Source organism: Heptranchias perlo, chromosome 3 (assembly GCF_035084215.1).
Source record: "Heptranchias perlo isolate sHepPer1 chromosome 3, sHepPer1.hap1, whole genome shotgun sequence".
Taxonomy (NCBI): Eukaryota; Metazoa; Chordata; class Chondrichthyes; order Hexanchiformes; family Hexanchidae; genus Heptranchias; species Heptranchias perlo.
Genome location: NC_090327.1, coordinates 43107634 through 43123053, shown reverse-complemented (window position 1 = coordinate 43123053; position 15420 = coordinate 43107634). Strand labels below are relative to the sequence as shown.

The following is a 15420-nucleotide window of genomic DNA, read 5'->3' as shown; positions in this document are numbered from 1 at the left end:
CCACAGGATGTAGGTGAATCAGCAACTGTACTCACCTTTTCTGACTTGGTTAAGTCATTAAAGAGCTTCCTGCACTGCAGCCAAGACCGGGGCACCACGCTCCTGCTGCTGATCTCCTCAGCCACCTCCAGCCATGCCTTGTTGGTGGCAGAACCAGGTTTCTTCCTCCTGTTACTTCCCTCCTGGTTCTCACTGCACTCAGCAGTACCTCAAGGGAACCTTCTGTGAATCTGGGTGCTAGCCTTGTTCTCTTTGAATCCATTGCTTTATTTCCTCCTTTCTCCTCCAAAATCCATTTTTGCATTGGCCCTTTAAATAGTGGAGTTCAGATCGCATCCCGCGAGTGCGCAGCACACCTGCTGCACAGCTTGGAGATGCGAAACCCAGAAGTAAAAATGATTGGCTTCAATTAAGTTGCAGTCGCAGATTCAAACGTGCTCACTTCACTTCTGGGTTTCGCAGGTGAAAATCTTCCCTTCTGCTCTCTTCCCAGCTCCATGTAAAAATCATGCCTTAAGTGACAGCCAAATATGGCACTGATGATACCTGGTCACTGGCACTAGTATTCTTTCAGGAAATAAGACATTGGTTCCCCTGCTCCCATCAAATGACTTCCTTAAAGTACAGTTCAGCCATTGAAAGTTTGTGTCAAAGCTTTGGTCACTGTTGTGAAATGGCTGTTTCCACAGTTTCAGTCTGAGCAGAACCAGCCCATGCAGCCTGCATCCTAATACCAATTGCCGATATTGCTATGATACACAATAACAATAACTTGCACTTATATTGCACCTTTAATGCAGTTGAAGTCCCAAGACATTTCACAGAGGAGAAATAGACACTGCACAGTAATAATAGAGTTAGGGAAAATGACAGAAAGTATGGTCAAAGAGATAAGTTTTGAGGAGGCTTTTGAAGGTGGGGAGAGAGTTTGCAAGGCAGAGCGGTTTAGCAAAGGAGTTCCAGAGAGAAGGAATAAGATGGTTCAAGGCTGTGTCACTGATGGAAGGGAATGCACAAGAAGTCAGAGTCAAGAGACCAAAGGGCAAGGGCTGAGAAGCAGGGTTAGAGGAGGTTGCAGATAAGTGATAGTGTGAGGCTATGAAGGGATTTATAAGTGTGAACAAGAATTTTGATTTCAATGTACTGAAGTTCAGGAAACCAGTTTGCAAGGAGAAGGGTGATGGGTAAATGGACAATGTGGAAAGAATGCGGCAATAGATTTTTGGATGAGTTGGAACCTGGGATGCTGGCATGCTGTACATTGGTAAAGTTGAGCTGGGATGTAACCAGAGGGTTTCAGCAGCGGTGGGAGTGAGGTAAGGGCGCAGAGGTGGATTGCAGAAGAGCAAGTATATGGTCTAAGTGATGAGTCGGATAGGAGATTTAAAGCTCACCTTTGAAAGGAAAATAAAAACCTCCATAATGTTTCCTTGGGACTTTAAATGAGTTGGATAGAGTTCATAATAGACTGATTGTTTAGTCTATGGAAGAAATCAATACGTTTACTTGGCCAGTAATGTACTTTTGCCATTCCATGGTTTGTTATATTATTAAATGTAAGCTTGGCTCAGTTGGTTGTATTCTCGTTTCTGAGATAGAAGGATATCGGTTCAAGTATCTCTCTATGACTTGAAGGCATAATCTAGTCTGACTCCCCTGTGTATTACTGGGGGAATGCTGAATTGTTAATAATGCTACCATTCAGATGAGATGTTAAACTATATCCACCTATAATTCAGATAGATGTTAAAGATCCCATGGAACTATATTTGAAGATGGTGATGGAGTTCTCCTTCTGTTCTTGCCAACATTTCTTCCTTATCCAACACAACCAAAAACAGTTTACCTGGTCATTCATTCAATTGTTTTTTGTGGGATCTTGTCTGCAAATTATCTACTACACCTTCCTACATAGCAACAATCACTCCACTTCAAAATGTATTTCACTGTATGCAAAGCTCTTTAGAATATTTCTAAGAGGCATTGGAAGGAGATATATAAACATAAGTATTTCTTTAAATGTTGGAGCACTAGTCGCTGCCATCAGGATTTCAGACAACTACTTTATTTAATAACTTTAAAGGAAAGAATAGTTGTAATTTATTATTACAATCATAATAGTTTATAATTGAATTTAATGAAAACATCCAAATAGATTTTAATGTTATCTTATTGACATCTTATTGCAGTATCAACCTTGTGCCTCACACTCTACAAGGAAAGATCTTTCCTCCTATTATAACTATCGGGTACACGGATATTAAAATCCAAAATCCAGATCTACAAACTATTTCAGTAAGCATGGTTTACCTGTTTAATAAAGATTTCAAGAAACAAGGAGTAAATTAGCATAATGGACCCTATTTATCGTGTGTAGATCAACTTCAACATGCATCATACTAGATAGGTCTGTTTTAATTGTATTACTCAATAGCCCCTTCCTCAATAACAAAATGACAAACAAATTATACTAAAAGTATAAACTGGTATATATACATCCAACTTTTGGTAGGCAAACTTTACTCACACCATGCCAACCTAGAAAACTGGCAAAAAAATGGCAACCTGCTTCAAAAAAGTTGACAGCAAAAAAAAACAATCCTGAATAAAACCTTATGACATGTGAAAGCTAGAAATTGCACTGATAGCATAGTGAGGTGTGGGCTTTATGATTTAAGTTCTAGGTGTACCCAACGTCTGCCTGAGAATTGGAGAAAAGGGAATGTGATCCCCACCCATAAAAAGGGGCAAAGAGATAACTCAGGAAACTACAGGCTGGTCAGCCTGACATTCAATCTCAAGAAAGTACTGGAGGGCATCCTGAAGGAATGAATAATGAGCCATCTGGAGAAGTACAGAACTATAAGAGGGTACAAGCATGGCTTTATGGGAGGGAGGGCATGCCTGACAAATAGCTTCGAGTTCAAACCTTATGGATGTGGAATTCAGTGGATGTTGTTTATTTAGATTTCAACAAAGTTTTTGATAAGGTATCAAGTAGAAGATTGGTCCACAAGGCTGGGAGCCACACCAAAGGTGAAGTGCTTCTGAAATGGATTGGAAATTGGCTGAAACAGGAAGCAAAGAGTGGTATGTGGAGCTGGATCAACAATGAAGGAAGTAATTAATGAAATAAGTCAGGGATTAGTGCTGGGCCTATTAATGTTTTCAATATACATAAATGATTTGGAAGTGAAGGCAGAAACAAAATTCCAAGTTTCTAGATATTAAACTGGGACAGCTGCAAACAACAGGGAACAAGCTATTCAAATTATAGAAGGGCCTGGATAGATTGGGAAGTTGGGCTTGTGAGTGGCAAATGTCATCTAATGTGGATAAATGCAAAGTCAACAGATTGGACAATGTAAGCTACATGATATAATTCTGCAAGACACAAAGCAGGAGAGGAATTTGGGGCTACTGTTAGCTAGATCGCTAAAGCCATCAGCACAGTGTCTAGCAGCAGTAGAGAAAGCAAATAGGATCATGGGTTCTGAGTTTGTACAGAGCTCTACCTGAGTGCTATGTGCAGCAAATGGTAACCTGAATTATGAGGAGAGGCTGTAGAAGCTGGGGATGTTTGCACTGGAGAAGAGAAGACTCAGGAGTGATGTTCTAGAAGTGTTCAAGCTCCTAAATGGCATAGACAAGATAAATATCAATACATTTAATAGTGTTACATATTCTAGAAAAAGAGGCCATAGCCTCAAACTTAGAAAAGTGAGGGTGAAAAGACAGTTTAGATTGTGGTGAATGCTTGGTATGGACTGCCAAGAGAAGCTGTGGAGTCCAATTTCATCAGCAAATTAAAGAAACTTGAACGGTTTTGATAGAGTAAATAAGAAGAAACTGTTTCAGTGGCAGAAAGGCCAGTAACCAGAAACACAGATTAAGGTGATTGGCAAAAGAATCAGAGGCAACATGAGGGAAAAAAAATTACGCAGCGAGTTGTTGTAATCTGGAATGCACTGCCTGAAAGGGTGGTGGAAGCAGATTCAATAGTAACTTTCAAAAGGGAATTGGATAAATACTTGAAGGGAAAAAATTTTCAGGGCTATGAGGAAAGAGCAGGGGAGTGGGACTAATTGGATTGCTCTACCAAAGAGCCGGCATAGGCACGATGGGCCAAATGGCCTCCTTCTGTGCTTTATCATTCTATGATTCTATAAGTACCTAGAGAAAAATTTGATGGAGTAGTATGAGACATTTCCAAAGCACTGAAATCAGCCAGATAGATTGCAATTGTTTTCCCCGGTCCTGTAAATTCCTATAATAAAAACAGAAAATGCTGGAGAAGCTCAGCAAGTCAGGCAGCATCTGTAGAGAAAGAAACAGAGTTAACATTTCAGGTCGAAGACCTTTTGTCAGAACCGGAAGATGTTAAAAGAGTTAAAGTTTTTCAGCAGGTACAGAGCCAGGGAAAGGGAGGGAGGGAGGGGAGGGGAGGAAAGAACAAAAGGGAAAGTCTGTGATAGGGTAGAGGGCACGAGTGATTAAATAACAAAAGGGATGATGGTACAAGGCAAGGAAGGTGGTAATAGGACAGGTTAAGAAACAAAAGATTGATCAAGAGTAGCTGTAAATGACAGCAGCGGAACCACTACCAGCACTAGCTGACCAAAAAAATGGGAGCAGTGGTTATGATCTGACGTTATTGAAATCAGTGTTGAGTCCGGAAGGTGCTGAATTGCTGCTGCCATTTACAGCTACTCATGATCAATCTTTTGTTTCTTAACCTGCCCCATTACCACCCTCCTTGCCTTGCACCATCATCCCTTTTGTCATTTAATCACTTGTGCCCTCTACCCTTTCACAGACCTTACCTTTTGTTCTTTCCTCCCCGCCTTTCCCTGGCTCTGTACTTGCTCAAAAACTTTAACTCTTTTAACATCTTCCAGTTCAAATGAAAGGTCTTCGACCTGAAACGTTAACTCTGTTTCTTTCTCCACAGATGCTGCCTGACTTGCTGAACTTCTCCAGCATTTTCTGTTTTTATTTCAGATTTCCAGCAACCGCCGTATTTTGCTTTTGATTTACTGTAAATTCCTATGTACCTTTGTAAAATTCTTTCACTTTAAGCCTAAAAGGGGATACAAGTGTGGAAGGCACAAGGTTCATTTTCTTGGGGGGAATGTCTGTTTTTGCAAATTCATAATTTTTCTTGATATGTTAAAACTTTTTTTCTCCACTAGTTGCAGATTGCTTAATAGCAAATAGGAGATTGAAACCCAGTCATATTGATTCCTGTCAAGTAGGCACCAAATTTGGAATCATTACACTTCTTTCAAATCATAGAATCATAGAAAGGTTACAGCACGGAAGAAGCCCATCAAGTCCACGCCGGCTCTATGCAAGAGCGATCCAGCTAGTCCCACTCCCCTGCCCTATTCCCGTAGCCCTGCAAATTTTTTCCTTTCAAGTACTTATCCAGTTCCCTTTTGACGACTATGATTGAATCTGCCTCCACCACCCCTTCTGGCAGTGCATTACAGATCCTAACCATTCGCTGTGTAAAAAAGTTTTTCCTCGTTTGGTTCTTTCGCCAATCACCTTAAATCTATGTCCTCTGGTCCTTGACCCTTCCGCCAATGGGAACAGTTTCTCTTTATCTACTCTGTCTAGACCCTTCATGATTTTGAATACCTCTTTGAGCTACCCCAGAACTAGCATGGTACATTTTGAGGGGGTTCTGGAGGCAGACCATTAAAATTGGTGCACTTTGGTTCGTTTTAAACATTTTTTATTTCACACTTGAAAGATTTTTATTTAATCTTAAAGAAAGGAAAAAATAAAGTGATAATTCTATTTTCAACAAACCAACTAAACTCAGCTTTCCCAAAGCAATTCTCCCCTCTCTGCACCCCAAAACTCTGCCTCCAGCAGGGCAGTTCTCCCCAGTGTCCTGACCAATATTTATTCCTCAACCAACATCACTAAATCAGATTATCAGTCATTATCACATTCGTAGACCTTGCTACATGCAAATTGGCTGCCACATATCCCACATTACAACAGTGACTCCACTTCAAAAAGCACTTAGTTGGCTATAAAGCCTGGAAAACCTCTCCCCCAAGTCACTTACAATGCCACTTTCAAATTCCCATTTTCAATGGCCCTCCATTCACCATGACATTTCTGCAGTTACCCATCTGCTCTATCACACCTTCACCTCCACTTTTGATGACGTTGTCCTTATTAAAACCATTACTCTCTCTCACCCTGGTCGTTCCCCTGGAATGGCCCTCATATCCGCTCCCTTAAGAACAACAGATGCAGACGTGAACATTTATGGCTGACAATTGGTTTAACCATTCGTCACCACATCTGGCGTGACCACATAAAGCACTATCGGGACCTGCTCTCCTCTGCCAAAACTGCTCACTATTTCAGGATCATCCTGGAATGCAAAGATAACCTTCGGCTTCTCTTCACTATAAACTGTCTTCTTAAACCCCTCACCCCTGCCCCATCCATCCTCACCTCCAACAAGTGCGAGGAGTTCATGGACTTACTTGTCACTAAGATTGAGACCATCCATTCAGCTGCCTCTGCCACTTCCTTCCCTTCCCCTAGCCCACCAAGCCAAACTTCCCTTAAGGTTTCCCCCTGCCCTAACCTTGAACTCACATCTTTCTCTAGTTTCTCTCCTATCTCCCCTCATGCCCTCTCCAAGCTCATCTTGTCCATGAGACCCACCTCCTGCTCCCTCAACCCTATTCCCACCAAACTGCTGACCACCCAGCTTACCCTCCTGGCCCCCATGATAGCTGATATTGTTAACGGTTCCCTCTCATCAGGTATTGTCCCCCTCATCTTCAAATCTGCTGTAATCACCCCATCCACAAAAAAAACAACTTTGACCCTCTATCCTTGCAAACTACCGCCCCATCTCCAACCTCCCTTTCTTTTCCAAAGTCCTTGAACACGTTGTTGCCTCCCAAATCTGTGCCTATCTTTCCCAAAACTCCTTGTTTGAGCCTTTTCAATCAGGTTTCCACCGCATCACAGCACTGAAATGGCTCTTATCAAAGTCACAAATTACATCCTATGTGACCGTAACCATGGTAAACTATCCCACCTCATCCTTCTCGACCTGTCTGCAGCCTTTGACACGGTTGACCACGCCATCCTCCTCCAACGCCTCTCCTCCATCGTCCAGCTAGGTGGGACTGCCCTTGCCTGGTTCCAATCCTATCCATTCAGTCGTATTCAGAGAATCACCTGCAATGGCTTCTCATCCCACTCCCGCACTGTTACTTCTTTTTCCGGGTGGCAGGCAGTGACTACTGGGGTACCGCAGGGATCAGTGCTTTGGCCCCAGCTATTCACAATATATATCAATAATTTGGATGAGGGAACGGAATGTAACATTTCCAAGTTTGCAGACGACACAAAGCTGGGGTGGAATGTGAGCTGTGAGGAGGATGCAAAGAGGCTCCAATGTGGTTTAGACAAGTTGGATGAGTGGGCAAGAACATGGCAGATGCAGTATAACGTGGATAAATGTGAGGTTATCCACTTTGGTTGTAAAATCAGAAAGACAGATTATTATCTGAATGGTGATAGATTGGGAAAAGGGGAGGTGCAACGAGACCTGGGTGTCCTTGTACACCAGTCGCTGAAAGCGAGCATTCAGGTGCAGCAAGCAGTTAGGAAGGCGAATGGTATGTTGGCGTTCATTGCAAGAGGATTTGACTACAGGAACAGGGATGTCTTACTGCAGTTGTACAGGGCCTTGGTGAGACCACATCTGGAGTATTGTGTGCAGTTTTGGTCTCCTTATCTGAGGAAGTATGTCCTTGCCATGGAGGGAGTGCAACGAAGGTTTACCAGACTGATTCTTGGGTGGCAGGACTGACGTATGAGGAGAGATTGGGTCGACTAGGCCTATATTCACTAGAGTTTAGAAGAATGAGAGGTGATCTCATCGAAACATATAAAATTCTAACAGGACTAGACAGACTAGATGCAGGGAGGATGTTCCCGATGGCTGGGGAGTCCAGAACCAGGGGTCAGGATACGGGGTGTGCCATTTAGAACCGAGAAGAGGAGAAATTTCTTCACTCAGAGGGTGGTAAACCTGTGGAATTCTCTACCACAGAAGGCAGTGGAGGCCAAGTCATTAGATGTATTCAAGAAGGAGATAGATATATTTCTTAATGCTAAAGGGATCCAGGGATACGGGCAAAACGTGGGAACAGGGTACTGAGTTAGACGATCAGCCATGATCATTTTGAATGGCGGAGCAGGCCCGAAGGGCCGAATGGCCTACTCTTGCTCCTATTTTCTATGTTTCTATGTTTCTGGAGTCCGCCAAGGATCGATCCCCTCCTATTTCTCATCTACATGCTGCCCCTCGGCGACATCATCCGAAAACACATCAGGTTCCACATGTACGCTGACGACACCCAGCTTTACCTCAACACCACCTCTCTCGATGACTCCACTATTTCTGATTTGACACGCTGCTTGTCTGACATGCAGTACCGGATCAGCCGAAATTTCCTCTAACTAAAAATTGAGGAGACTGAAGGCATTGTCTTTGATCCCTGCCACAAACTCCGTTCCCTAGCCACTGAGTCCATCCCTCACCCCGGCCACTGTCTGAGGCTGAGCCAGACAACCTTGATGTCCTATTTAACCCTGAGATGGGCTTCCGATCCCTTATCTGCTCCATCACCAAGACTGCCTACTTCCACCTCCGTAACATCGCCCGTCTCCACCCCTGCCTCAGCTCATCTGGTGCTGAAACCTTCATCCATGCCTTTGTCACCTCTAGGCCTGACTATTCCAATGCTCTCCTGGCTGGCCTCCCATCTTCCACACTCCATAAACTTGAGTTCATCCAAAACTCTGCTGCCCGTATCCTAACTTGCACCAAGTCCCGTTCACCCATCACTTCTGTGCTCCCTGACTTACATTGGCTCCCGGTCCTGCAACTCCTCAATTTTAAAATTCTCAACCTTATTTTCAACCCCTCCATGGCCTCACCCCTCCCTATCTCTGTAACCTCCTCTAGCCCTACAACCCTCAGAGATCTCTGTGCTCCTCCAATTCTGGCCTCTTGTGCATCCCCGATTTTAATCGCTCCACCGTTGGCGGCTGTGCCTTCAGCTGCCTAGGCCCTAAACTCTGGAATCCCCTCCCTAAACCTCTCTACCTCTCTTTCCTCCTTTAAGGTGCTCCTTAATACCTTCCTCTTTACCTGTCCTAGTATCTCCTTATGTGGCTGGGTGTCAAATTTTGTTTGATAACGCTCCTGTGAAACGCCTTGAGACATTTTACTACGTTAAAGGCGCTATATAAATGCAAGTTGTTGTTGTTGTTGAAAGGCACTATATAAATGCAAGTCTTTCTTCTTTCTTTCTTTCTTTCTCATCACCCTCCACAAAATAGGAGCTAGTTCCTACCCCCTTTCTTTCTTCCCAAAAAGCACTGCTCCCAGCTTCTCACCACCCACACCCATGAAATGCTGTTCCCTCTCTCTCAAGCTCCACTCCTGAACTCCTTCCTGCCACTATTATTATTGATGATGCTGTACACTGAATAGGAATTTCCAATCTCACAGGAATTCCTGCCCACTTTGTACAGTGCCATTATTCGCAGTAGGAGTGGCATCAGGTAGAATCTTGGGGGAGGACCTGGTCCACATTAATTTTGGTCCACAACCACAGACGTGCAAACATCATTCCCAGGATGCTGACTGTCCACATCAAACGCAAACGGTTGATATATATATTTGCTACTAAGGTTTTTAAATTATGTGCAATTAGATTATACTAAACTTTAGAAGCTTTACTTAACCTTTTTCCCATCTATCCAACAGATATCTTTTTCAGTTGAATATAAAATGGACTTGCTTACAGCTGAACAGAATACAAAAGTAAGTTTCTGTTTGGAAGAATTACCCTGTTATTCCAACTAAAAATTAATCTTAATAACCAACTGTTGTAATCACTGCAAATTTAATCATGATAATCACAATTGTTTGTAGTTCACAATGAACCTCATCACACATCAACAACTTGGAGCGCACTATGAAGGCTACTGAAGTTAAAAAAAAACTCGAAGCTGAATAAAACCAGCTTTGAACTTCATAGTATATATGATTTTTTAAAATCCTAGAACGGGTTTAAGGGTCAGATCACCATTGTAAACCAATTGAGCGTCCTCTTTTTGATAGTATCCAAAACATTCAATGAGGCTACAGCCCGTGTTCACCTCCCACGTAGCCATTGCCCTCTGTATTTCTTATCTTAAGTCAGATGTTCAGATTCTTCAGGACTTGTGAACAATTAAAAGATAATCTTTCAGTCTTTGGGCATGATGATTCCAGTTTTCACTTTGTATAATTGTGGGTCGTTGTGGAGACTGAATTCTGAAATTAAAGATGCATATAGCTCTTATTCTATGAGTGAATTATCAAAGTCTCCTTCACAATTTGTTTCATAACCACTTATTTATTGTTTCCCATTTGGCCTATCTGTATATGACTTTTGAGTAGTATAGTAAAATGTTTCAAAATAAATTTGTGTGTTTTGTGTGGTGTACACAGTAAACAGTGTCTAGGATGCTTTGGGACAGTCATCACAATTAGTGAGTAATTATTGGTGAGGATACCATGGAAGAAGTAAGTATTATTATTTGGCCATATTTTATGCTTCAATTACTCTTTTGATATTGGTGCGATACTGATACTGTTATACTATTTAGGAGTAGTGCTGGTGGATAGTCCTCTGCTTCGACATCACAGGCTCTGAAGTCTTATACATGTGCACTTTATTTTGTTAAAGGAATATTTAGAGGAAATTAGCACAATATCAGAAGCAGTTGTAAAATGGCTTTTGTTGGCTGCACATAATTCCTGATGAAAGTATCTCAATAATCAAGTTAGTCGCAAAATGTACATGTATGTACCAGGTTTGAGATTTAATACTTTTAAATTTAAGTAACGTGGACCTGTTGGAAGGCATGTTGGAAATTCTTAGATAAATACGGTAATCAGCAGAGGGACCAGTCTGTTATGCCATCCATCTGAAGTAGAACCTACATTCCAGAATTAAAAGGGTAGTTTTCCAACTCATTGTGCTACCCAGTTCCCTTCTTGTAGGGAAAGTTGTTTTGTTGATAATCTGGCATTTATAAATACTGTTTGTTAGACTCATTTAAAATAGATATTTGAGTGGCTGAGTAGTTACAGTACTGAATTCAAATTCCTCTTGTGTGTAGTTCAGCTTTTACTGAATAACATATTTCGGCTGTCTTGACCAGGTTGTCTGTGATTGACAGGGAGATAAAACTGAATAGAGGAAAGGGCTTTGCACAAGGGGAATGGAGGAATCCACATTTATAATTACTTAAATGCAAAGTCGAGATTATACAGGCTGAACCAATCTACTCTCACAATCAGTGAGAATAATATGGTGACAAGAGGCTAATGGGAGGATGGAAGTATTAAAAGTAGAAAGTAGTAAATGACGTTTAAAAACTGGATTCATTAAAAATGCATGTTTGATGGTTTTCTTTTCTTTTGCTTTAGATTGCACTGGGTTTCCTGTCTGGTTTATCAGTGATATACTCTGTGTTGAAGACAGCCAGTTGGAAAAGACGAATCGGATCTCCAATGATTGACATTCCAGTAAGTGTGCATTTAAGAGGTTTTTTTTTGTTCTTGTGCTTCTGATGGGTGCACATGTTAGAAGTTGAGACGTGTGCTGTACGTGACTGTTTAATAAGTTAAATAGTTCTAAAATTGTGCACAACACTTGCCCAAATTTCCAATATGAATTTACGGCAGGCCAAGCTCCCCACGGGAGCACGAGATTGGGAAATTACCTCTTCAATATGAACTTTGTTGGCTAGGGGCTGCAGAAACTACTGAGTTTATTCCGAACTGCTGACACACAGGCAAAAGCAACTTTTGAACTGAAGTAACCTGAGATTCCGAACTGCTGACACACAGGCAAAAGCAACTTTTGAACTGAAGTAACCTGAGTTCAGTCGCTGGCCTGAGCTGGCTGGAACCGGTTTGAATTAGCTAAGTTCTGTGAAAGACAAAGGAGATGTGATAAGACGCAAGTCCTTATTTAGAAAAGGAGTAATGAGGTAATGCTACCTAAGTCCTTGGGACAGAGCCAATGAGGAGAAGACACGGACTAGGCGAGCAAGACTAAACCAACGGGAGAGAGACAGCAGAGCTTGAAGAGATAAGATTCGGAATAAGAATGAAGAATCTCGGGCGTGGAGCCAGCGAAGACTCCGGAGACCAACCATCACGGAAGCGGAAGAACCTACGTAGAGACCAAGTCGAGAGAGAGAGAGAACGGAACGCCTGGCCAGCGTCAGCTCTCCTTTTCGGGTATTATCCTTTATATTCTGTGACCACTCAGGGAGTGTCAGAGAAACCTAGTGGGTGTGCGTTTAGATCCTAGTTTGGGTATAAAACTGTATAACCTGGTGCAAACTGCATGTCTATATCTAACCAGATGTATAAGCTATATGTATATGATCTAACGGCGTGAATAAAGCGAATTGAGAGTTAAGAGAGAATTGACTCTTCTCCTCTTTGTAGTAAGCCAATAACCGTAACTGGTGACCTCCGGTCAACAACTTTAAATTATTTTTGTTCTTTTTCTTCACCTATTTTAAACTTATATTTTCTCTCCTCATCTAGTTTTCCTTTAGCACTTTGTATCATTCCCCAACTGAGAGGGTAGGCACACAATTCAAGTAATGTGCTTTTTAAGCGGCTTGGTTGATTCAGCCTCCAATATTTCCCTCTCTCCCTGTGGTGAAGTCCCTAATCATTTCAACATCTTCCACTGATATCTATCGTTATCGTACTTTCAAACTTATGCAGGGTTCACATACTCTACAGGAAACCTACCCTTTGAGTTCCTGGGGATGCTTCAGGATATGTCTGACCTGCTACTAAAATGAATAAGGCAAATAGGCAATCTTACTTTTGTTTGTTTTCTCTCTGCTAATTTCCTCCCCTTACGTCCTATTCAGAAGGAGTAGACTCCTTGTGCGCTAAATTGGACCGTGTAACGCCTGTTGTTTCAGTGCTACTTGGCTGCGCACGCACGTTTCCAGCGTGATGTGCGGGACACAATCTTGGTATAGGAGTTAGCGCATGCGCAAGTACCGAATGCCGGAAGCATGTAAAGTAAGGAGAAAATGCACACAATCAGTGTGCAACGCTGATTTAAAATGATAGACACCATTTTGAACCTTAATGCTCAACTCAGTGCACTGTCTTAACCACGCACATCTGAACGTGCCTTAGAGTGGTTGGAGGATTTCTCCCACCAGCGCTATTTAAAGGGACCTTGCAGGATTTACACCTTAGTTGCAGGATTATCGCTTCTGGCTGCTGGTGGAATAGGAAGTGTTTTTTGAAACTCCCTATACTTACTGAGAGTTCCTAGAGTGGTTTAGCAGGTACTGCCTAACGGTTCGGAAAGTTACAACCGTGGTTGAACAACATTCCTGGCAACCATGGGTGGTCTGCTAGAGCTCCCACTGGGCATTGAGCACGACTGGGAGCATACAGAGAGGCCATGGACAGCAGGTCAAGCTACGAGGAGAGGGAGGAGGAGGAGGTGCAGGGCACTGAGCAGGAGGCCGTATCCAATGAGGGCCTTCCGGGACCAATTCTCTTGCCTCAACTTGACCGAGGAGGATTGCATCTGATGTCTGAGGAAGCCGTGACCAAGATCTGTCAACTGGTGCGGCCACAACTGCAGCCTCAGAGCAGGGCAAGGACAGCGTTGCCTGTGCTGTGAAGGGCACCATGGCGCTGAATTTCTATGGCTCAGCATCATTTCAGCCCTCTGCTGGGAACATGTTCAATATCTTGCAGTATGCAGTGCACTGTTGCATAAGGGAGGTCACAGATGCACTGTACCAGATGAGGAACAGGTTCATCACCTTCCCTTTACCCCAAAAAGCTGTGGAGGCTGAGTCATTGAATACATTCAAGGCTGAGTTAGACAAATTTTTGATCAGCAAGGGAGTCAAAGGATATGGGGAAAAGGCGGAAAAGTGGAGTTGAGGTAAAAATCAGACCAGCCATGATCTCATTGAATGGCGGAGCAGGCTCGAGGGGCCGGATGGCCTACTCCTGCTCCTATCCAATATGGTCCTCTTGACAGAGACAAGCAGAACGAGCGAGCACGGGGGTTCGCTCGCATATTTTTTTATTATTCGTTCATGGGATGTCGGCGTTGTTGGCGAGGCCAGCATTTATTGCCCATCCCTAATTGCCCTTGAGAAGGTGGTGGTGAGCTGCCTTCTTGAGCCGCTGCCGTCTGTATGGTGAAGGTTCTCCCACAGTGCTGTTAGGTAGGGAGTTCCAGGATTTTGACCCAGCGACGATGAAGGAACGGCGATATATTTCCACGTCGGGATGGTGTGTGACTTGGAGGGGAATGTGCAGGTGGTGTTGTTCCCATGTCCCTACTGTCCTTGTCCTTCTAGGTGGTAGAGGTTGCGGGTTTGGGAGGTGCTGTCGAAGAAGCCTTGGCGAGTTGCTGCAGTGCATCCTGTGGATGGTACACACTGCAGCCACAGTGCGCCGGTGGTGAAGGGAGTGAATGTTTAGGGTGGTGGATGGGGTGCCAATCAAGCGGGCTGCTTTGTCCTGGATGGTGTCGAGCTTCTTGAGTGTTGTTGGAGCTGCACTCATCCAGGCAAGTGGATAGTATTCCATCACACTCCTGACTTGTGCCATGTAGATGATGGAAAGGCTTTGGGGAGTCAGGAGGTGAGTCACTCGCTGCAGAATACCCAGCCTCTGACCCTGCTCTCGTAGCCACAGTATTTCTATGGCTGGTCCAGTTAAAATTCTGGTCAATGGTGACCCCCAGGATGTTGATGGTGGGAGATTCGGCAATGGTAATGCCGTTAAATGTCAAGGAGAGGTGGTTAGATTCTCTCTTGTTGGAGATGGTCATTGCCTGGCACTTGTCTGGCGCGAATGTTACTTGCCACTTATTAGCGCAAGCCTGGATGTTGTCCAGGTCTTGCTGCATGTGGGCTTGGACTGCTTCATTATCTGAGGGGTTGCGAATGGAACTGAACACTGTGCAATCATCAGCGAACATCCCCATTTCTGACCTTATGATGGAGGGAAGGTCATTGATGAAGCAGCTGAAGATGGTTGGGCCCAAGACACTGCCTTGAGGAACTCCTGCAGCAATGTCCTGAGGCTGAGATGATTGGCCACCAACAACCACTACCATCTTCCTTTGTGCTAGGTATGACTCCAGTCACTGGAGATTTTTCCCCCTGATTCCCATTGACTTCAATTTTACTAGGCCTCCTTGGTGCTACACTCGGTCAAATACTGCCTTGATGTCAAGGGCAGTCACTCTCACCTCACCTCTGGAATTCAGCTCTTTTGTCCACGTTTGGACC

The 15420-nt window shown here is 43.5% G+C and overlaps 1 protein-coding gene across 1 annotated transcript in view; it reads left to right on the top strand.

Moving 5' to 3' along the window:
* The window catches only part of tmem67 (transmembrane protein 67), a 219944-nt gene that overhangs the window by 130867 nt on the left and 73657 nt on the right, over nucleotides 1-15420 (top strand). The window contains exons 14-16 of the mRNA XM_067979343.1: nucleotides 2190-2295; nucleotides 9827-9883; nucleotides 11540-11638. Coding sequence (XP_067835444.1) covers nucleotides 2190-2295; nucleotides 9827-9883; nucleotides 11540-11638 — 262 coding nt within the window. The remainder of the gene's footprint in view (nucleotides 1-2189; nucleotides 2296-9826; nucleotides 9884-11539; nucleotides 11639-15420) is intronic.